General features: G+C 36.0%; 1 protein-coding gene across 1 annotated transcript in view; it reads left to right on the forward strand.

Annotated features, from left to right (window-relative positions):
* Positions 1-23,258, forward strand: part of LOC117336881 (ER membrane protein complex subunit 10-like) — a 53,648-nt gene extending 30,390 nt beyond the window's left edge. The window contains exon 7 of the mRNA XM_033897615.1: positions 18,758-23,258. Within this exon, the coding sequence (XP_033753506.1) occupies positions 18,758-18,838 (81 nt within the window). The 3' untranslated portion in view covers positions 18,839-23,258. The remainder of the gene's footprint in view (positions 1-18,757) is intronic.
* The last annotated feature ends 2,134 nt before the right edge of the window (positions 23,259-25,392 follow it).

The raw sequence follows: 25,392 nt of genomic DNA on the forward strand, positions 1-25,392 counted from the left end.
ACAGACATGATATTACTAAGTCATTGACATGATATCACTAAGTCATTGATGTGATATCACTAAGTCATTGGCATGATATTACTAAGTTATTGACATGATATTACTAAGTCATTGACATGATATCACTAAGTCATTGATGTGATATCACTAAGTCATTGACATGATATCACTAAGTCATTGCATGATATCACTTACTCATTGACATGATATCACTAAGTCATTGGCATGATATTACTAAGTTATTGACATGATATTACTAAGTCATTGACATGATATCACTAAGTCATTGACGTGATATTACTAAGTTATTGACATGATATTACTAAGTCATTGACGTGATATCACTAAGTCATTGACATGATATCACTAAGTCACAGACATGATATCACTAAGTCATTGTCGTGATATCACTAAGTCATTGACATGATATCACTAAGTCATTGGCATTATATCACTTAGTCATTGACGTGATATCACTAAGTCATTGACGTTATATCACTAAGTCATTGACATGATATCACTAAGTCACAGACATGATATCACTAAGTCACAGACATGATATCACTAAGTCAATGACATGATATCACTAAGTCATTGACATGATATCACTAAGTCATTGACGTGATATTACTAAGTTATTGACATGATATTACTAAGTCATTGACGTGATATCACTAAGTCATTGACATGATATCACTAAGTCACAGACATGATATCACTAAGTCATTGTCGTGATATCACTAAGTCATTGACATGATATCACTAAGTCATTGGCATTATATCACTTAGTCATCGACGTGATATCACTAAGTCATTGACGTTATATCACTAAGTCATTGACATGATATCACTAAGTCACAGACATGATATCACTAAGTCACAGACATGATATCACTAAGTCACAGACATGATATCACTAAGTCATTGACATGATATCACTAAGTCATTGACATGATATCACTAAGTCATTGTCATGATATCACTTAGTCACAGACATGATATCACAAAGTCATTGAAATGATATCACTAAGTCATTGACATGATATCACTAAGTCACAGACATTATATCACTAAGTCATTGACGTGATATCACTATGTCATTGACATGATATCACTTAGTCACAGACATGATATCACTAAGTCATTGTCATGATATCACTTAGTCACAGACATGATATCACTAAGTCATTGACGTGATATCACTAAGTCATTGACGTGATATCACTAAGTCATTGACATGATATCACTAAGTCATTGACGTGATATCACTAAGTCATTGTCGTGATATCACTAAGTCATTGACATGATATCACTAAGTCACAGACATGATATCACTAAGTCATTGACATGATATCACTAAGTCACTGACATGATATCACTAAGTCATTGACATGATATCACTAAGTCACTAAGTGATATCACTTAGTCACTAAGTGATATTTGACTTTTTTTGTTTTAAGTGATGTCACTTATTCGTTTATCACTAAATGGGAATACATTACATAAATTGTAAAACAGCGCCAGTAAAATGGCGCCCCATATATACAAGGTCATGTATGAGAATACCATGAATGGGTTCAGCCTTTGCCGACTATACTGAATATAAAGACAGAAAATTTACTGTTAGGGCTGATCTCACTGATGAGCTCTCTAAGTGGCAGAGGCCTAAACACTTTACACCAAACGATATTTACAACCCTAGAGAGAGGAACCAGACACTCCTGTTAACGTTAATTGGTTCTGAGAGGCTTATAAATAGCGTTTCTATTAGATCAGACTCTAATTGAAGGTATAAGGAGATGACCAATTCTATTGTTTATCACTAACCGAGATTGTGTTATGGGAAAGAGAAATGTGATGTTTATACAAAATGTACAATCTTTACTTCACTTTATACAAAATGTTTTTAACTTTTTTCGTTATGTGTTGGGAAAGGGTAGTCTATATTTGTTTATAGAATATGAAATACACTTTTTAGCTCACCTGGTCCGAAGGACCAAGGTGAGCTTATGCCATACCGTGGCGTCCGTCGTCCGTCCGTCCGTCGTCCGTCCGTCAACAATCGACTTATTTGACTTCTTCTTCATAACTGCTGATCGGAATTTCACCAAATTTGGTCAGAAGCATCCCTATGGGTAGGGGACTCAAAATTGTACAAATGATGGGGCTGACCCCCTGGGCGCCTCTAGGGCGGGGCCAAAAGGGGTCAATTTAGCTATTTTGATATAAACGACTTCTTCTCTGAAACCGAGCAATGGATATCGCTCATATTTGCTTGGTAGCATCACTATGGGGTTTCAAAATTGTACAAATGATGGGGCTGACCCCCTGGGGGCCTCTGGGGCGGGGCCAAATGAGGTCAATCGGGCTATATTGATATAAACGACTTCTTCTCTGAAACCGAGCATTGGATATTGCTCATATTTTCCTGGTAGCATCACTATGTGGTGGGGGATTCAAAATTGTACAAATGATGGGGCTGACCCCCCAGGGGCCTGAGGGGCGGGGCCAAATGTGGTCAATTGGGCTCTATTGATATAAACGACTTCTTCTCTGAAACCGAGCAATTGATATCGCTCATATTTGCCTGGTAGCATCACTACTGAGTGGGGACTCAAAATTGTACAAATGGTGGGACTGACCCCCTGGGGCGCTGAGGGGCGGGGCCAAACAGGGTCAATTTGGCTAAATTGATATAAACAACTTCTCCTCTGAAACTAAGCAATGGATATCTCACGTATTTGCCTTGTAGCACCTACTTGGGGTAGGAATTCAAAATTGTACAAATGATAGGGCTGAGGGCTGAGGGGCGGGCCAGAAGGGGTCAATTTGTCTAAATTGATATAAACAACTTCTTCTCTGAAACTAAGCAATGGATATATATATATATCGCTCATATTCGCTTGGTAACATCCCCTTGGGGTAGGGATTCAAAATTGTACAATTGGTGGGGCTGACCCCCGGGGGGCTGAGGGGCGGGGCCAAAAGGGATCAACTTGGCTAAATTGACATTTTTAGAATTACAATAAAAACAATGTTCATGTAACCATATAAAATGCATATGATATATATTGACATAGCAATACCAGTGGCAAATATACTTAAGCATAGTTCTTAATTGTTTCATATCTCATGAAACCAGGTGAGCGATACAGGCCCTCTGGTTTCATGATGTGTTGGGAAAGGGTAATCTAGATTTGTTTAAAAAAATGTACTTCACCTTTTTCGCCATTCATACAGAAGGCAGATTTGTGCTGAGGTTGCAGTTATAAGAAAGAAAGCCATTATATAGTTTTTTCTTTTAAATATGCCAAAAATGAAGATGCTTTATAGTTCCTGCTTGAAAGTTCTGTCAGTAAATAAGATAGGACAGCCTGTTCTGTCAGTAAACAAGATAGAACAGCCTTATTTTACTCCTTTTTATGTGAATTTTTTCACCTCGTTTATCTCCCTTTATCTATCTTGACGGTTATGTGTTAACTTCTTAAGTCATCGTTTAGATTTTTACGATCCCTCTACCATCATTTGCCAGTTGGTGTCGATAATGTGTACTGTTCGCACATAATATATCTGTTTTATTGCACCCGATACCACACATGTCAAGAGAAGTCAATTATCATCCAGCAAGCTGTGATCTTTTAATTTACAAAACAAAGGGAAAACTTTGATGACTCCATATGTTAAATCTCATATTGAAGTATTATTTATCATCCCAAGGGCACCTGTTCTATCGAGGCTGGCTTCAGGGATTGTAAAATGTTTATGTTTAGCATGAACCAGTGAATGGCCTTTAAAAAGGAATTAGATGTACCTGTAAATAATTAGTAACGTATCTGAATGTAACATGGGAATAATGAAATTCTTCATATGTGAATGTGAAGGTTTCTTTTCTTTGAGGGTCAGAATATGAGTTGTTAGTTATGCAGGATCTTCAAGTTATCAGAGCTGGAGATAATGATGTTTGACTGTATTTGAAATATTGCTTGCTTGCTTGCTTGCTTGCTTGCTTGCTTGCTTGCTCCCTGTGAACAGCCAGAGTCATTTTGAGCAGGGTTTCCTTGTAGTAGCTAGTGACCACCTCACTGAACATCATACAAAAGACCTGTCGCATGCCATCCAATGCAATTAGGTAATTGGGTAAAGTGTCCTGCCCAAGGACACAACCATGACAGCACAGACCGGCCTGTATCTCAGCTTCCTGAGAAACACGAACCAACACGGGTAGGGAGCGTCAAACCACTGGACCTCAGATCTTCACCCGAGATGACATGGCTGGCGTATTAAATGATTGAGCTATAGCAGCCACTGTATGTAGATTAAGACCATATTTGGGAATAGGTAGATACTGTTTGTATGGCCCTGTTTGTATACCACAGAACAATACCTGGTAAATCAACACTTTCCTGGAGCAATATCTTCTAATTAATATTTATAATGATGTAGCAGTTTTTTTCTCCAATATACCTTATCAAACTTTATAGAATATGGTACAAATATTACAAATTATTATACCCCCTGCAGCGAAGTTAAAGGGGGGGGTATACTGGAATCAGGTTGTCCGTCTGTCTGTCCGTCTGTAGACACAACAATGTACCTCCTAAACTACTGAGGGAATTTCAACGAAACTTTATGGCAATAACCCTTATACATTGTAGATGTGCGTAATCTATATCATGTTGTAATTTTGTGGTTACCATGGTAACCAGGTCACTATACTTTGTTTTTTGGGAGAGGGGGAATTTTGTCCAGTCAACTCCTCATAAACCTGTGAACTGCTTCAAGTCATACTACACAGGAGTGATAGGGACCATGCGTTAATGTGCATGCATGATATTTCTCTACAGAATTTTTGGTTTCCATGATTTCCAGGTTTCAATACCCATATACTTGTGGAAAACTCGAGACAACTCAGACAACTCCTATATATAGCTATCAACCGATTTCATTTGGAATACACAGGAATGTTAGGAACTCATAATGTGTACATATGCATGCAGGTTTTTTCCCCACAAATTTAGGTTGCCGTGGTAACCCGTTGACTAAAAACAGGTTTTTGTTGAAAAATCTTCATCAGAGGGATGGTGGAGGGTGGGTGGGGGGGGTATGAGTTGGCCCTGTGGACGACAGTTCTTGTTGTAGATGTTAAAAACATTGACACGAACACTTAAATAATATTCTAAACAATTTATTTCCAGTTTTGCAGGTATCATTGTCCTCTGACAACAGAGGTTAATTAGAATCCTTTCTGGAGTTTCGTTAATTTAATTTGACGCTATACCATGATTACTTTCCAATTACTCTATGAAAGGTTTCAAGTTTAATTATTTTTTCTGTTATAAGATCTCATGTAGTCATTGCAGTTTTGTGGAAAACTGAAAACAATATTTCCATAGTTAAAACAATTCATTGTGACACCACCAACTGACATTCTCACCGCAAATATTTAACACTGAACACGTGTGGATTCCTTTATAGTTCAAGAGAGATTTTAATTTCAAATTTGTGGGCTATGGAAATACAAATGCCATTTAAATCATCTCGTAAAGAAGTCATATAATTCTTTTTGAGCAACACATAACATTTCAACATTTGATATTGATTTTTTCAACAAAAGAAGAAAAAAATTATTTAATTAGTGGTTCAAGCTAAATGTGATTTGGCATGCAACACAATTTCAACAAAATTAATATGATTTTAATCTTGAAATTGAAGAATATTCAGATTTTGCTAATCTATAATTAGAGTTGCTTAATGAGAATGGACAAGAGAATGTTATCTTGGTGCACGAAGTATAGAACATTTCTTTGAGTGACAAAATGGATCTGATGGCCTCCAACAGCAATTGCACTTTAATCATTCTCTTGTGTCCACACGCTCTCATCAATTGTTCATTTTATTATAACGATTTTAATTTTATTCTTGATTAATAACTTTTGTTGCACTGAGAATTTTTATGTGTTTGTGATGTTTTCTTTTATAAGTCACAGGGGAAACTATGGGTTTTTTCCCCGGGGCCATGTATCTGTGTTCTCTTCAAATACATGATAATTTCCATGACATATCTCAAAATTTAGAATGACCATACTGACCCTGTAATAAGCCCATGCCTGCTAATAAGCCCATCCCTAGTTATTGCAGTTCATTAGAAATCCCAACAAGTACTATATGTCACTGCCCAGTAAAAACCTTTTGCCTCTTTGTATTTTTAAGTCAGGGATTATCGCTTATCGTAGAATAAATACAGTACCTGTATCTGCCGTGTATATTAGGATGCAGGTTACACTTTTAGGCCCCTATTTTTTTTTTACCTCGCAAAACAATTTTGTATGGGATGTTAAAATCGGTACCATCTGTTAGTTTGTCTGTATGACGCTATGTTTAATAGGCCAATACCGAAAAACTGTTAAAAATATCATAACAAAACATTTCACATGTAATTGTTACGTTAACAATATTACGAAACATTTGGAAAAGCATTTATCTTCACAAAATGCTCTCATTTCTTTTTTAACCAATGTTTGATGTTTTCTTGCAAGCAATATTTGAGTTTTTTTATCACAGTAAACAGATTTTTGTGTCAAATAATTCTTTTTTTCTTTTCAAATAATTTTTTTTCCGTTATGCTTTAATAAAGACTTTTGATAAAACTAATTGACAAAACCTACAGATTCTATCTATTGCCAGACTCCAGAAATGATAAAAAAAAACATTGATATACATGCACAAAAAGAAAGATAAGATTAAAAGAGGGAATATTTATTTTTACTTCAATGCCTTACAGCAAGTTTTTATCTGTGAATACTCACAAATTGAAAAAAAAAATGTTTATCCCTATATATTCTTGGCACAAATTTAAATCAAGTTTTAAATGGTAACATGGTTGTCCCAGTATATTCCTGACAATGTGATTTACCATAGATTTTGGTATGTGTGGAATTGGAATAAAGTTTCCTTCACAATTAAAAAATACATACAATATAAAATTTCTCATAAGAAACTGATTTGATTTGAAAGCAAATTAGATTTTGTGGAACAACACTGTCTTCCAAAATTACCAATACCAGTTTATGTAAAATTCTTCCGAAAACCAGAAATCATAAAATACGATCTAAACATTTCTCATTATCAACATCAGTTGTTTTTGTGAATGATATTTATTTGATGTAAATGCCAAGTCCTGTTAGTGAGATAGGAATCAGATCAACCAAGTAAACGAATAAGTCAAGTCGGAATTCTAGATTTCACTCCAACAGTTGTGTAGCGATGACATCATGGATATCAAGGATTCAAATCTGTGGTACAGGTAGATAATTCAATAAAAGTTTCATGAAAGTTTGTATTTTGTTTATCAACACTACTATTTATAAATATGGTAAATATCCTTTAACATTAGTATTTATAAATATGGTAAATATCCTTTAACATTAGTATTTATAAATATGGTAAATATCCTTTAACATTAGTATTTATAGATACGGTAAATATCCTTTAATATTTGTATTTATAGATACGGTAAATATCCTTTAACATTAGTATTTATAGATACAGTAAATATCCTTTAACACTAGTATTTATAGATACGGTAAATATCCTTTAACATTAGTGTTTATAGATACGGTAAATATCCTTTAACACTAATATTTATAGATACAGTAAATATCCTTTAACACTAGTATTAATAGATACGGTAAATATCCTTTAACACTAGTATTTATAGATACGGTAAATATCCTTTAACACTACTAACTAGTATTTATAAATACGGTAAATATCCTTTAATATTTGTATTTATAGATACGGTAAATATCCTTTAACAGTAGTATTTATAGATACGGTAAATATCCTTTAACACTAGTATTTATAGATACGGTAAATATCCTTTAACACTAGTATTTATAGATACGGTAAATATCCTTTAACACTAGTATTTATAGATACGGTAAATATCCTTTAATATTTGTATTTATAAATATGGTAAATATCCTTTAACAACAGTATTTATAGATATGGTAAATATCCTTTAACACTAGTATTTATAGATGCGGTAAATATCCTTTAATATTTGTATTTATAGATACGGTAAATATCCTTTAACATTAGTATTTATAGATACAGTAAATATCCTTTAACAAGAAAAATACGAGTAAGTCTTTGAAATCACTACTAGTCATAAAGGACTGAATAGATTTTAAACAAATTTTGTCTATAGCATCCTTGGGGGAAGGGTAACAAATTTTGCATAAAAGGTGACTCATGCTGGTCTCCCTGGGGCAGGACGGATGGGCCCAATATATAGGAAAAATAGAGGTTAATTTCTTTTAATGGCATCCGTCGTCGTGCGTAAACTTTTCACATTTCAAACTTCTTCTCAAGTTCCACCAGTGGGATTGAGCTGAAACTTGTCTGAAATGATGCTGGGATGGTCCTGACCAAGTGTTGTTATTTTTCGGGTCAGTCTGAAATCCAAGATGGCCACCACAGTCGCCATTTTGAAACACATTTGAAACTTCTTCTCAAGTTCCACTGGTCAGATTGAGCTGAAACTTGCCTGACATGATGCTGGGATGGTCCTGAGGAAGTGTTGTTATTTTTCAGGTCAGTCAGAAATCCAAAATGGCCGCCATGGTAACCATCTTGAAAAAGACATTTTAAACCTTTTCTCCATTCCACTCATGCCATGTAGCTGGAAATTGGTGAGGATGTTAAGGAAGGAGAGACAATAAAGTGTTGTTATTTTTAGGCTTCGTAAAAACTTTGACGACATGGCAGCCACGGCGACCATTTTGTAACATGATTGCGCAATCATGGTTCTTCCTTAACAACACCTATTTAAAGCTTCCACAATTTCACCTGTGAGATTCAGCTCTAACTTACCAGAAATGATCCTGAGATAGTCTTGATCAAGTGGTGTTATTTTTCGGGTTGATCCAAATTTCAAGATGGCCACCATGACCCACAGTGCCACTATACCTGCTACAGAGAATGCATACTACAATAGTATAAGGGTCTTTAATTTAGAGTCAGATGACCGTTAAGGTCCTTGGGCCTCTTGTTTTTTATTATCACTTATTTTGGTGAACAATACAGGCTCCTTGGGCCTCTTTCTTATGTGTTATTTTACGGAAATTTTCATGCCTCTTTTCAGTTGAAGAAACCACATACCGTATTTGACCTAATAAGGGCGCAGGGCGCGGGTAATTGACAGTGGGGGCGCCCTTATTAAGATTAGTTATTCTGAAGTTTTATGAAACAGACTATACCTTATAGCAGAATACCCAAGGTTGTGGAAACGGTAAAATATTCAGTCATAAAAATATTCCAGATGAAGATATCTATTCATTATCATATATTAAGCTTAAACATCACTTGAATACTCCTGTAAACTTGTAAACCATGCCAGCTGATCTTTAGACCAGAGAACGTGTGGTCCACCATTGATGTTCAAATGGAACTCTTTTGTGTTCTATTTATAGTAACAGGTGATTTCCCAGATCATATCAGACATCGTTTTCTTTGACCTAATAATTGATTTACAATGTCTTTTACTAGCTTTCTGTTCTGAACAAAAGTTATTTATCAACAAGAATGAAGTCTTTTACTTTATCTTCAAAAAAGATGGTAAGTCATTATTTGTATGTGTGTTAGTTTTGGGTGCTCTTTGCACTGACATGTCATCTGTAGCCTGTAGGAATACACAAAATGTGGCGAAAACATGTGTTCCAGTTCTTTAATTTGCTGAAGAAAACTGAACACATAAGTAGCAAAACATTTCACATGAATTATTACTTTTGAACACCATTTTGACACTCAGTCAAAGATTTATTTCCTTGAAAAAAGGTAGGGGCGCCCTTATTAAGGCGGGCGCCCTTATTAGGTCAAATACGGTACCTTGGTGTTGTAAATTATCCTGAAGAAGTGCAATAGCAATGTTATAATTGTTAAGATAATTTCAAGTTCAAGATGGCTGCCAATGGCTTCTGAATTCGATCTCTGACATTCGATTTAATTTCCTTTTCCAATCTTATATACAAACGTATATCAGTCCATGTTTGAAGGCTCATTCCAGACTTCTTTATTACATCACTGAGAAAATAATCTGCAACTCAACGTAATGCCTCATCAACCAAGAAAATTATACACCTAACATTTGTCAGAGAAACGATCTACAGACACCCAGGATGATATGGATTTAGCCTCATATGTCAAGACTCGTCCCACTGACTGAGTTATCCAGACAAGTAGAATCTGCTACTGATGTAGTTTTGTTACAGTCTGACAGGAATGGAATATATTGTGCTTGTTGAGCTCATATCAGGGTAATAAGAGAGCTACTGGGCCAGAGAGCCGATATGGGCCGTATATCTGAGACATGGAATCTCTGTTAATTCCTATTGGTGAATTTTCTCTCATGTCCTAATGAAATATTAAATGTTATTCATCATATTGAAGGAAAAAAAGTCACTAGCATTCAAAGAGAAGAAAATCAAAATATCAATTTTCATATTTTTAATATTTAAAGTCATCTGTATCAAGTTCGTTTTCCTTTGTAGAATAATTGAGCTTTAAGGTTGCTGGTGGTGTGTAAATATAGACAATGTACGCTGATAACACAGCGAGATGTTCTCTTAATCATCATACGAAAACAGTCTGTTAGATTACTGCTCTTCCCGACACAGCTTGACAGGAAATGAAAATATATGTCCCCTCGTACAAGTCTTGTTAATGCCTAACAAGGAAATTGATGAGACTCTCGCTGTCTTATAAAATAACAATATTTGTTTACATTTTAGCCTATTTTTCATGATAACAGCAAAAACCTTGGTCAAATGTATAAACCATCATCATCAAGTGACCATCTTAAATTTTGATTATTAAAATTTGATATCACTTTTGTATCTTTCTCATATTACTAAAGCTGATCCCCTTAGTTCATAACTGTACATAGTTAATTTTAATCAATTTTATCAGAATAAAAAAATTATGACAACAGGTGGCCATTTTGGTTTTTGGGAGTTACTGAGGGTAATATTCTTATTGCTGGTTGGTCCTGTTTGGAAAGATAAATAATATACATGTAGCTCACTTGCATCTTTTAAATAAATCTGTATCAGTTTAAATTTGCTTGTAAATAAATTTGACCAATTTGAGCATTTAACCTCATACCTGGTATTTTCAGTACAAATGGACATGTTTCATGAATTCCCTTTACCATGGCCCCATTGTGTGGAAACTCTCAATTAAACCTATGTTTGGTCAATATGAAATATTTTTAAGCCCTCCGCCATGAAATGGGGGACGTATAGTGTTACCCATGTCTGTCCCATCCAGTCCCGTCCCGTCCCATCCTGATGCAATATAACTAACTAATCTCAGGAACTGCTGACGTGATCCTCACCAAACTGTGGGTGTCAAGTGGCAGCTGAGGCAATTACATCTTACAGACATTTTCTAGTTTTGAAAAATAGATTAATATACATTGTTAATTCATGTTTCCAAGATAGAATTGGTGAAATTAAACTTCTCTCTATTCCTCCATCATATTACCATTGTTAGCCAAGGCTTATAACTTCGTACTCACACTTTGGTGGATTTAGCGATCAAATTATCATACCATTTTTAGGGCATCTTACAAAATTGCATCTAACTTACATGTTGATAGAGTAATCACAGGGACTTAGCAAAAAATTTCCAGACCACTGTCTATATATCATACATATATAAATAATGTATATGGACCGTAAGTTGGAAATTTATGCCAAGTCCCTGTGAGTGTAAATAGTAATGGCAATGCCCAGTACCCAGTCGCCTTATCAACTGTCGTGTTTTTTTGTCAAAAAACAAAGGAGGAGAATATTTGGGGAATCATTTTCAAGATATGATCAGTTGGTAGAGATAACTGGTTATATTCTAAATGTAAAGGACAATTAAGGGCAAAACATTGGTGGCCAGTTCTGAAACAATCTTAAAAGTTTAAAGTTTTGCAAGTAATGGGCAGAACTCAGCGGCCCTGTTATATGTGGCAGTGGATATTATGAGCCCTTGGCTAGAGAAGAAGCAACTTCCATTCCCTCCAGAGGGCAGTGTACATTTGTATGTCATGTGACCTGAACTGGCCTTTTAACTCTTGTTGTGTTGGGTAGGAAACAGAGAGTGACATGATAAAAGTTCCTTTCCAAAGGAATTATACAGGCACAAGTACAATTTCCTATTGGGATAATCACTTCAAAGATAGGTATACCACACCGGTATATTTGTCAGAAGTGAATTTCAGTGGAAGAAAAGAAAATTAAACTTGAATTTCAGAAAATTGGATGCAGGTATCTGGTAAAAATACTTTCAGTATAGAACCTTTAGAAGATACGGGTTTACAAAAATGTGAGACTCTGTAGAGGCCTTCAATAATTCAGGACCATATTAGATATATTGAACTTGACAGGGCTGTGAGTACTGTAAATATACATTTTAGGGCTAATATTATTTAATCGCTAATCTTATTTTAGCGATTGTTGTGCTTGAAACATATGTGCTAAATTATGGTTTCGCTAATTACACTTTCTGTAATTATGCTAATTCTATTGAAAATCATGCGAGTGCATAAATTCTTCATTTCACTGATATATATGCTATTACTTTGATGAAAAATCCTACACTTACTGATCAATTCGGTGTCATACCAGGTAAGAGCTTGCAAATTGAAAATTGCTGTAAGGGGAGATAACTCACAAACCAATTACCGTATTTGACCTAATAAGGGCGCCTGCCCTAATAAGTAGCAAAACATTTCACATGAATTATTACTTTTGAACACCATTTTGACACTCAGTCAACTCAGTCAAAGATTTATTTCCCTGAAAAAAGGTAGGGGCTACCTTTTTTCAGGGAAATAAATCTTTGACTGAGTTGACTGAGTGTCAAAATGGTGTTCAAAAGTAATAATTCATGTGAAATGTTTTGCTACTTAATGTGTTCAATTTTCTTCAGCAAATTAAGTAACTGGAACAAAAGTTTTCGCCACATTTTGTCTATTCCTACAAATGACATGTCAGTGCAAAGAGCACCCGAAATTAAACACATGTATACAAATAATAACTTACCATCTTTATTTGAAGATAAAGTAAAAGACTTCATTCTTGTTGATAAATAACTTTTGTTCAGAACAGAAAGCTAGTAAAAGACATTGTAAATCAATTATTAGGTCAAAGAAAACGATGTCTGATATGATCTGGGAAATCACCTGTGTCTATAAATAGAACACAAAAGAGCTCCATTTGAACATAAATGGTGGAACACACGTTCTCTGGTCTAAAGATCCGCTGCTATGGTTTACAAGTTTACAGGAATATTCAAGTGATGTTAAAGCTTAATATATGATAATGAATAGATATCTTCATCTGAAATATTTTTATGACTAAATATAATAATTTAACATACTGAAGGCCTTTTTCAGTTGATATTACTTTTATATTTCACACATTTAGTCAAGCCATTTGTTATCAGCATTACTTTAATGGTACACTGTCTTTTGATATTTACACTTGATTTATTTGTTGTATAAAAAGAAAACCAAAAAAATGGGAGAAAATATGTGGAGAAGCTTTTTACGCATGCTGTTTAAATACAATTGATATTGGTTGTGGAGAGTTCGGGCTGGCAATATCCTCTCTAAAATCAGCTGTGAAGTATTTAAATCAGCTAGCCAAATGGAATCTGGTGACAAATCAAATAGGAAGGAGGGTTTATGATATCAAGATTACCTAGGCAGAAATTTTATCATTTTTAGCTCACCGATTACGAGTAACCGAGAGCTAATGCTGTCAACCGGCGTCCGCGGCGGCGGTGTCGGCGTCCCACCCCAAAACTTTAAAGTTTTTGGAAAGCTTGTAAGTCCAAAAGTATACACCTATCACCCTTCTAATTTGGTTTATACATTCATTAGAGATCCAGGAGTGATGCTGTGTCAAATCATGCAGAAAAAAATTGGCATTTTGGCATTTTACTATTTAGTGGACTTACTTTTTTTGACACAAAAACTCACTTTAAAGATTTTGGGGGTTAGTTTTGATAAGCTTGTAAGTCCACACCCTTCTTATTTGGTTTATACATCCATTAGAGGTCTAGGAGCGATATTATGTGACATACACTTTCAAAATGACATGCATATACATTCATAAAAAATGAATGCATAGTGTGATTGCTGCCGCCAGTGAGCTTTCGCAATCATTGATTGCACTTGTTGTTTAGTTGTTGATGATAAAAATGTGCCAGGTTTTTATATGCCTGTTAAAATTTGATTGGCATTAGTAGAGCATTGGCGGACGGGCCATCTGGCATAAACTCTTGTTTGTTTGCAATCTAATTAAAATCTAGATTCTCACTACGTTACATGAACATCTAACAACATCCCATATAGATAACGTAGTGAGAATCTAGATTTTAATTATATTGGTTTGTTTGGAGATCTCTCTCAATTTTTATTTGATCTCTTTGAAGCATTGTAGACTGTTACTAATGGCCGTGATATATCGTTGAAACAACAACAAAACATCAAATATACAGGTCTAATGGGCCTGTTACTAGGTCAGCTGGGACTGTCGTTAGAGAAAGGATTCTGACAATGCTCCTAAGCTGTTTAGAAACAAGACCTGCATGCTGATGACAAATTTCTATTCTAAACGATTCATCAACATTAATTCTAACTAAACGATTTGATAATGGGGATTTAGACATAATGGGGATTTAGACATAATGGTGTTATTGACAGCTAAACAGTAGGGTATGTAAATACAAGAATTCTAAGGTTTCCATGAAAGAATGTTATGAATGATTCTGGACAGATGGCTGAAAGGCATCCAGTCGATATGATGGAAATGGACAATGTCCGATTTTATATATGTTGTACTGAGGGATGCACAGCATAGGAGAGATACTTGGAATGTCAATTTAGGTGCTTGAAAGAAAATCGTTTGTAATTAAGTGAAGAGATAGGAGTGTCATGTTTATAGGAGGTTGGTAGCACTTTATATCGGCGATGTCCCTCACCAATCAATTCAGCCTAATAGACTAGACATTTGTATTTTGATCTCCGCATGTAACATTAACTCCATTTTATAATAAAATCATGTGGGAAATATAACGTTGATACATTTCAGTGAGCGGGATGTTTACTTAAACCTAAGCCTGTACAAAAAAAAAGTTTAGTAATTTACAAAGTAATAAGTGTAGTGTTAATTGTTATATATTTTCAATGTCTAAAAGCAAAAAATGATGAACCATTTTATTAGGTCACCTGAGACAAAGTCTCAAATGACCTATTCCAATTACATTTTGTCCTTCGTGCATCGTCCGTCAATAAACAATTTACATTTTCGACTTCTTTTCAGAAACCCCTGAACCAATTTTAATAAAATTTTGCAGAAACCGTCCATGGCCAAAGGTCAACCAAAATGGTCCCCACCCTGCAAGGGACTAAGGGGGGAGGCCAAAAGGGGTCAAGTTGAATGAAATTTCAGGAATTTTCCTCTCAAGACCAAAATAAGGTAGAATCAAAACTCTTTAATAGATTGAAGGGTCTTAAGGTGCTTTACCAAAATTGTGAATTTCATAGCCATGGGGTCTCACCTTTGCCCCTGGGGAGGGGGTAGACTTTACTATAGTTTATATAGGAAAATCACATTTTTGATTATCATTCGTTTGATTTCTATTGTAATTCATTCTTAATTTGTTAACATTATTAGCATGGGATGATAATTTAATTGTTTGCATATGTTGGCCCTAACTGACCTCCTGGGCTTATGTGCAGGACCAAAAAGAGTCAAATTGCGAAAATATTTCAAAACTCTGTTAAGACTCATGGGCCTCTTGTATATTTTTAAGTATTCTGACCTACAAGATTAAATATAGAAATCCCCAATAAGTTTGAGCTCACTAAGACTTAAGTAAGTTCAGTGAGCTAATGTTGTGGCATAACATCTATTGTCAGTCAAGATTTTCTTTTTAAATGCTACTTGTCAAATTTGGTCTGGAGCATTATTTGAAGAAGTTAAATCTTTAAAATCCATTTCCTACCACATACATCGTATATAAATTATACATGTAAAGATTACGGGTATATACTAAAATAACAGAAATTAAGATGGAAATTTTTTTTACCCAATATTTGAATAATCCTTGGGGATGGTCAACATAGGGGAAAGGGAGGGTGTGGCACTGTGGCCTCCTCTGGGGTCAGAGGGGCACGCCAGATAATGAAAATTCTTATTCTGCCATATTGATATAAAAATAAAAGCCCCATAGAGGAAAAACTGGATGATAAAATGGAATATAATACAAATAAACATACTAGGAATTATCATTAAAAAAAGGAAATTAAATGTCCTATAAAGAAGGGTGAATGTGTTGGCTTTAATGCCTAGGTGAGCAATACAGGCCTTTTGAACCTCTTGTTCATTTCCAAAGCTAATTACGAGATTTGAATCAAAGTAAAAGACAGGACATCAGCAGTGAGACCACTAGCGTTGGTCAGTTAAATCAACAGGGACAAGATCAAGTGGATTTAACCATAATGACCACAGCTTTACTTATCTTGTTTAGAATCAATACATTTTCCCTATAAAGGACACTGTCGAGTAATTATACACTAAAATCAATGTTTCAGAACATGTCGACATCATGAAAGTCACGTACGCACTTCAAATCAGTTTCAGGAAGGTCTATCGAACCGAGTTAGCAAATATTTGTTTGGAAAAAAGTTACAGCACTAAAATCTGAAACGCCTACAATTGTTTGTTTTTTAATCTTAGATACTGTATCCTTAGCTAGAAACAGGCCCACCCATATCTAATGCTGTTAAATGATGTTACCAGTAAATGCTATCTCATTGTCCTAATGGTTGTCTATCATGACTTTGAGTCAGAGGTTATATTAAGTTGGGCTTAGGTTTGCTTTCAGTTTAAGATTATGTGATAGTTTCTGCATTAAATTAATTGCTTTCAAGCTGGTAAGGATTGGGAGTATCAACACAAATGATTCTGCAGCTATAAAGATTTTATTAGTTTATATGGTTTGGCCTGTAGATTTTTAGGTCATCTGACCCAAAGGACCAGGATGACCTATAGCCATTGTGTTCTGTCCGTCGTTAGACTTTCAATTTCAAAACGCTACTCCTCCTTAACCCAAAAGCAGATTACATCCAAATTTGGTGTGTAACATCATTTGGGGCGGGCAATCATATCTTATGTAAATGAGGCTGGTGTGACCAATGGGGCCCAAGTGGCAGGGCCCCAAAAGGGGAATTTTGGTGAATTTTTGCTTTAAAACACTTATCTTCCGTAACTTTTCAGTGGATAACAACCAAATTTGGTGTGAAATATCATTGCAGGAGGCCAATCTTATTTTATATAGAAGAGGCTGGTGTGACCCCTGGGGACAGAGAGGTCAGGCCCCAAGAGAAGAACTTAGCTTAAATTTTGCTTTAAAACGTTACACCTCCTTAATATCTTAATGGATTACTAATCAAATTTGGTTTGAAACATCATTAGGGGAAGGCAATTAAAATATTTATAAATGAATCAGGTCCGAGAGAGGTGCGGGGCCCAAAAAGGAAAACTTAGTTGAAATATTGCTTTAAAACCCTACTCCTCCTTAATGCCATAATTGATTACAACCATATTTAGTATGCATTGTTATTTGGGAAGGGCAATCATAATTTAAATAATTGGCTGGTCTGACCCCTGGGGACAGAGAGGTGAGGCCACAAAACAGTAACTTGGCTGAATTTTTGCTTTAAGATGTTACTCCTCCTTTAAGCCAAAATGGATAAAAACCAAATTTGATCTGAAACATTACTGGCTGCGAACAGAGAATTCATGGTAATGATGCTGGTTTGAGCCCTTCAGATTGAGGGGTGTGTCCGTGCTGTAAGTGTTTGTCAGATGACCGTTTAGGCCCATGGGCCTCCTGTATAGGTTTATATGGTCTGGATGGCTAGGACAGCCGTCAACAGGTTCTACATCTAGAATGCAGAAGTAAAATATCAACACCTGATTCCGTAACTTTGTAGATATTATTAGTTGACATGTTTAGATGAATGCGCCAGCGGTTCTGATAACAGTTGTAACCTGATGATGATTGGCCAAAATATGTCAACTCATAATTCCTACAAAGTTACGGAATCGGTTGTTGATACCTGCATTCTATGGAGCTCCATTAGAATCATCGATACCCACTGAGACATCAACTAACCATTACTTACCAGACGTTGTATTTCTCAACCTATAATTGTCAGTTTAAATCACACTTTTATGATTTACAGTTGTAGCAGAACTGTACTGGGTCGATCATCGGCGACCAGTTAGCTCAATTGGTAGTGCATCCAGCTGGTGGTCGAAGGTCCCGGGTTCGAACCCCGTCCTGGCCATGCATTTTTCCACTCCTACTACATTTGGTGCCTGTAACCAAACCTTGTTTCAAGTGAGGTGAATACTTGACAAGGGGATACCCAAACCTTGGTTGTGAGTTGTTAAGTCTTCGGGGTCGAAGACTTAAAAAAGGAGGGAAGAGTGTAGCGGAACTGTACTGGGTCGATCATCCGCGACCAGGTAGCTCAATTGGTAGATCATCCGGCTAATGTTCGGTGGTCCCGGGTTTGAACCCCGCTCTGGCTATGCATTTTTCCACTCCTACTACACAGTGTGATGTTTTATGTATTAAGTACTGACAATAAGTATATAACCTTGTCCTTCTGTTTGTGTCATTTCAGTGGATGTACATTGTGCCGTTCGTGCTGATCATGATGTTGGCATCTAGCGCAGATCCACAAGCAGCTGGTGGTGGATCATAGACAAGCCCTCGATTTCCTTAAACACAAGCTCTCAGAATCAAAAGATATACCCTCAAAATTCATTGACAAGTAGACAACAACTCGGAATCCAAAGACACAAGCCCTCAGAATCCACAGATAGGGATGTGGATCAAAGAGTCCACACAACTAACCCAGATGTGGATTAAGAAGACTAGTATGTACTTACCAAGAGGAACTAGGTTCCAGGGAAGGAAGACTTTATCTGCAGGGGAGATTACTCTAATGACCCAAACCAGTGGATTAGGGGATTTAGGGTATCTACATCGACAAAATCATTATTATACTGACCCAGAGAGTTAGGGACTAGGGTAACTGACCAAGAGGAACTGTGGGGATATACAGTAAGGAAATGGTCAGTAGGGTCACTACAGCAATGGAGAGGGTCAGTAGCACGATCCCTTGGAAGAAAGGGAAGGGTCAATTAAAGAGGTAGGGTTTGTGTTATAATTTGAAGGGGCATTGTTAGTAGGGGTTTATCAGAATTGAAAGGGGGCTTCCAAGATGAAGGGGTTTCTCAGAATGGGAGGGCTCCTGGAGGTAGGGGGTTTCTTAGCATGGGAAGGGAGTTTATAGAGGTAGGGGTTTCTCAGCATGGGAAGGGAGTTTATAGAGATAGGGGTTTCTCAGAATGGGAAGGGAGTTTTGCAGAATGGGTGGGGGGGTTACTAGAGGAAGACTAGGGCTTCTCAGAATGGAAAGGGCCATTCCAAGGAGTATAATGTTATATTGAGGCTTGGTAGTTATATGAGGATTAAATTTTATTTCAACTCAAATATCTCTTTGAAGAATGCCAGAAAAATTGTCCTTTTGTACCAAGAGTGAACGTTGGAAAAAATCAGATTTCTCTGGGTAAGTTTCCTTTGCTGTATGTCCAGGGCAAGAAAAAACGGTGAAAAGCAATAGAAAAAAAGTAATTCTTATCCTTGTGGGGTTGTTTTATCATAATAAAAGATACTCAATCTCCATGCTGAATTGTGTAGAGGTAAGGGAGATTTTGTAGAAAAGGGTTGCTTTCTTGTGAATAATAAAGTTTGGGCAATTGTTAGCAACTGAGGAAGAGGAAAAACATTTGAAACTTTTGGCTGTCTTCTAAAGTGTCAAATTCTTTTCCGCTAAAGAGTAGCTGGTCAGTTGTAGGATGTCAGACAGTTAATTTGAACATTTGGGATTCAGGAAAGCACTTGTCTGGAAACTACCCAAGACTCCTGAACAGAGAGGACAAGCAGGTTAAGACAATACATATTTATATATTTGTTGTTGGAAACAAGTCTTTGTCTTAAGATGTAGTTTTTCCTTCCATATATACATACATGTAAATGTAATACGGATTATATATGTGAAGAACATGCAAACTAACCATTTGTCAACATTGTGTTAGTCTGACATTAACACAGATACTAGTTCGATACACTGTAAATATCGCATTAGATGAGTGCATTTGTATAAATTGTATTGAACCACATGCAGCTTGCATGCTGTATTGACGGGTTGAAACTAAAAGCAGCCATTTAGCTTTCCTGTAACCTCAGCCAAGCCAACAGTTACAAGTCCTGAGTAGTCTGTAATGATGGTGATGTATGCTAATGGAGTGACAAATGCCTCTACTTAGTGTGGAAATGTTTAAAACATCAACTCCATCCTCAGGGGCAATTCATTATTTAACAAGAAATGATATGTTTACCTTTTACCAGAAGACGGTGTAAACTTATTGCGACCTTTAGTCCAATTGTGGTAGTGCAAATCTGGTTATAAATCAATTGTCCTTGTTGGTCAATTAATGTTTCTTTATTTGAAAGATGCTACATTTCCAACAAAGTAATAAAGATCTATGAACAAAACCAGGCCGTTGTATACAGCCAAATGAACTGTTTGATGAACGAGTGGTATTCAAGTAAACCTGGTTCAAGTAAGTGGGGTTTTACTGTATTTTTATACAAAACCAAATGTTGCATCCTTTACACTATATTACCACCTTCAAAAAGTTTGAGCTTCTAATTTTATATTTCTAAGTGGATAAAAACTTTAAATTTCATTCTCATTAAATTCAATTGTATTTCACCTGTGCATTTCGACTGAAACATTCAGTTTATTTTTTGGATGTCATTATATTTTGTTTTCATTTGTTGGTGTATCTAGATATATTTCTGTACAATGGGTGCAATTGTATGTATTGTTTTAGACAAGTGTGTATACTGTCAGGTCAGCTATATACAATGTAGCATCCTTTAAATTTTATTTAAATAATTATATCAACTCTGTTATTCTTGATCAGAAAATATGAAATTCAAAATATTACAGATCTGATGAAATTTTGTTGTTGTCTTTACTGTAAATTATAAGAGATTACTGAGGAGTACTGAGGAGCCGATGGAATCATAGGAAAAAATGTTATCTTGAATACAGTGTCTAGAACAGATATCATTTGTACTCGTTAAGCTTGATCTATTAAACATCATTAACTGTACGTTATTACAATTTTTTTAAACGTAGACAACATTTCTTTCTGTGGTGTATCATTTTGATCTAGATATAAAGATAGAAGCCTTAAACACTGTCGGTTTAATTAATTATATCATCCTGTCAGAAATAGTGTCTGGTGTCTAGAGGGGAGATAATTCTGTCAGACATGGTTTAGTAAGTCTGCTGGTTGGTCAAGGGGAAATAATCTACAGGTGAAATTATTCTACTTTTAAATATATTAAATATCATGTCACAGAAATAAGATGGTGGCCACATAAAGCCCAGTGTTAATTAAAATTCCACTCCTGAAGTTTACTTTTTTAGAAAAAATCACCAGTAGTTTTTAGAGAAAACTTGATTTGGTTTGATGCAAAAAAATACATTACCATGTAGTACTGTAACTATAAGTGTTCTGCTCAGAGGTAGTCCTATAATTGATTGCAGACAAATAATACACCTTAGGATTATTTGCCTGAAATCCTGGTCAGAATTCTAGAACAACTACAAATAAAATGTTTCATGTGTTGTTTTCATTATATATGTATGTATTTTCATTGATTTTGTCATATACCCAATACCTAAATTGTATGTGTCCAGTAAAAATAAGAGTAATAAGCAGAAATCTCCAATGATTTGTCATCACCATCAGTATGCCAGATTTATGGTTGAATAAGTTGGCCGACTTATTGGCATATATTCCATTTGGTAGTAACTAGTGTGAATGAAGCCCTGTTTCGGGTATCCTGAATCCAGTTATTGTATTAAATATTCAGTTTATTATCCAGAAAATGTATGAAAACTTCTCCGACTTATTAAGATTTCTATCACAATCCTTTGCTGAAAGGTTATTGTTTGTATGTTTGAGAAAAAGTTTAACAAGTGCGGGGTAATTATGTCATGCAAGTAAAAGTAGGGTTTGTGAATGTCATGTTAGTAGTTATTACGCATTACATTCAAGGACAGTTAATTGTAAAAATATAAAATGTTGCAAAAAATGTGTTCAGTGTACAAAATTTGCATGCAGTGAGAAGTTGTATGCCCGGGTATATAAATTATAACATGGTTCATCTGTTAGCCAACTTGTGTCAGGACGTAATTTGCATGCAGTGAGAAGTTGTGTACCCGGGTATATAAATTATAACATGATTATATCAATATCAATAGACAATTTAAGTTATATGCCCGGGTGTATAAATTATAGGATGGTTCATCTGTTAGCCAATTTGTATCAGGACGTAGTCTTTTATGTTTGTTTGTAATTTTAAAATTGAACATTCTAAGATGTGCAAGTGAAAGAAGTGCGAGAAGTTTAAATCATTTTTATTGGCAGGCTTTAATCTAAAACACATGCTTTGAGTTGTTTTGACATGCAGCATGTAACCGCATTACCTTTATAGGTGGATTTTCTCCTTTTTTGTTGAAAAAAAAACCCTGTACATTCCCAGAACACCAAACGCAAAATTAGAGACATTTGTTTATACACATCAATATTTTCAACCATGTTTAGCTTGAATTTTTTGTAGATTTCGCATGGATACTATGGCCGGTCTATGAACACTAAGCCATGTTTGTTGTAAAGTGTATTTAGTTAAAACCATTATATATTATGTACCTGAATTATCGACTGCAAGAAAAACAATTTTCTTCATCAAACATCTGAGTGAATTGCCTACTAGAATGAATATAAGTTGATGTTTTAGAATCATAAATCAGTAGAAATATCAAATTATGAACTATAAAGTCTAGATAATCTTACTTTCAGATGTAAGTGTATGTAAACAGAATGCAATTTGATTCGAGTGCATGAAGAGTTCAGTTGTATGAAGCTAAGGTTTCAGTATGAAGTGTATACATGTGTATATGTAATTTAATTGATAAAATATTTGACCGAGATAATCTCGGTCTATATCATTTGTCCCAATAAAGAAGAAAATTGGTATTGTTTATTTTGTTTTACCTTGAAAACAACTTTTTAACAAATGTTTCTAAATGAACTGTTCATTTTTGCAGAAAGACTTGGCCAATGTTCGGGTGAAAATGGTAGTCCACACCATAAAGGCAAGGACACCAGTCCCTAGATTGTTGTGATGTACCATATTTAGTTTTATCCTAACTCCTTTATGGCTCTGCATACCATCAGGTATCCAAGCAAATGAGACTGAAGCTAACTTATCCACCACTACTCATTCTGGCTCTACCCAGGACTGTGTACTATGTACTATTCTCAACAAGAGTACTGTCATCGGTACAAAGCTTACCTCATATTGCATATCTATGGAAAACCGGTACGACATGTTTAATGCTTTTTGCAAAATGCTTTATACGAAATTTTAATGCAGATATCCTTTATAATCGAGCATTATCAAACCAAAAGGGATGAGACGTAAAGAAAGCGGCCATTGTTTGCTTTAAAGCAAATAATTTCCATCTTTAAGGTCTAGAAAGCATTTCGCATTAAGCAATTAGCATGTATCATTTCGCAGTTAACATTAAGCATTTTCCATTTCGCATTAAGCCAAAATGCTCAAAGCTTATTGCAAAATATTGTTTTGTAAAATAGCCTTACAGTCTCCCCAAAGTATTTTGAAATGCTGAATACTCTCCAGCTGGTCAGGACCAATAATCTTTTAGTTTTGAAGCAATCATGGTGTATTTTTAGCTCACCTGGTCCGAAGGACCAAGGTGAGCTTATGCCATACCGTTGCGTCCGTCCGTCCGTCAACAATTGACTTCTTCTTCATAACCACACATCAGAATTTGACCAAATTTGGTCAGAAGCATCCCTATGGGTAGGGGACTCAAAATTGTACAAATGATGGGGCTGACCCCCTGGGGGCCTCTGGGACGGGGCCAAAAGGGGTCATTTTTGCGCTGTTGATATAAACGACTTCTTCTCTGAAACCAAGCAATGGCTATCACTCATATTTGCCTGGTAGCATCACTATGGGGTGGGGATTGAAAATTGTACAAATGATAGGGCTGACCCCCCAGGGGCCTGAGGGGTGGGGCTGAATGTGGTCCATTTGGCTATATTGATATAAACGACTTCCTCTCTGAAACCGAGCAATGCCTGTCACTCATATTTGCCTTGTAGCATCACTATGGGGTTGGGATTCAAAATTGTACAAATGATGGGACTGACCCCCCAGGGGCCTGAGGGGCGGGGCCAAATGTGGTCAATCGGGCTATATTCATATAATTGACTTCCTCACTGGAACCAATGGATATCTTTCATATTTTACTGGTAGCATCACCTTGGGGTAGGAATTTGAAATTGTACAAATGACGGGGCTGACCCCCTGGGGTCTGAGGGGCGGGGCCAAAAGGGGTCAGTTTTACAGAATTGATATAAACACTTCTGCTCTGAAACTAAGCAATGGATATCACTCATATTTGCCTGGTAGCATCCCTATGGGGTGGGGATTCAAAATTGTACAAATGGTGGGGCTGACCCCCAAGGGGTCTGAGGGGCGGGGCCAAAAGGGGTCAATTTGGCACTCTTAATATAAACGACTTCTTCTCTGAAACCAAGCGATGGATATCGCTCATATTTGCCTGGTAGCATCACTATGGGGTGGGGATTAGAAATTGTACAAATGATGGAGCTGACCACTCAGGGGCCTGAGGGGCGGGGCCAAATGTGGTCAGTTAGGCTGAATTGTTATGAACAACTTCTTCTCTGAAACTAATCAAGGGATATCGCTCATATTTGCCTGGTAGCATCCTTTTGGGTAGGGATTCAAAATTTTATAAAGGAAGGAACTGACCCCCACTCCCCCGGGGTGCAGAGGGCGGGGGTCAAAAGGGGTAAATTGGTTTAAACAACTTCTTTTCTGAAACTAAGCAATGGATATCACTCACATTTGTGTGGTAGCATCAATATGGGGTTGTGCCAAAAGTTCATTTTATTTCATGGATTAATGCATTTTTTGACATAAAATCCTCACGTACCCATATAAAATGCCTATGATATATTGACATAGCAATACCAGTGACAAATATACTTAATCATCATTCTTGTTTCATATCTCATGAAATCCAGGTGAGCGATACAGGCCCTCTGGGCCTCTTGT

Source organism: Pecten maximus, chromosome 10 (genome assembly GCF_902652985.1).
Source record: "Pecten maximus chromosome 10, xPecMax1.1, whole genome shotgun sequence".
Taxonomy (NCBI): domain Eukaryota; kingdom Metazoa; phylum Mollusca; class Bivalvia; order Pectinida; family Pectinidae; genus Pecten; species Pecten maximus.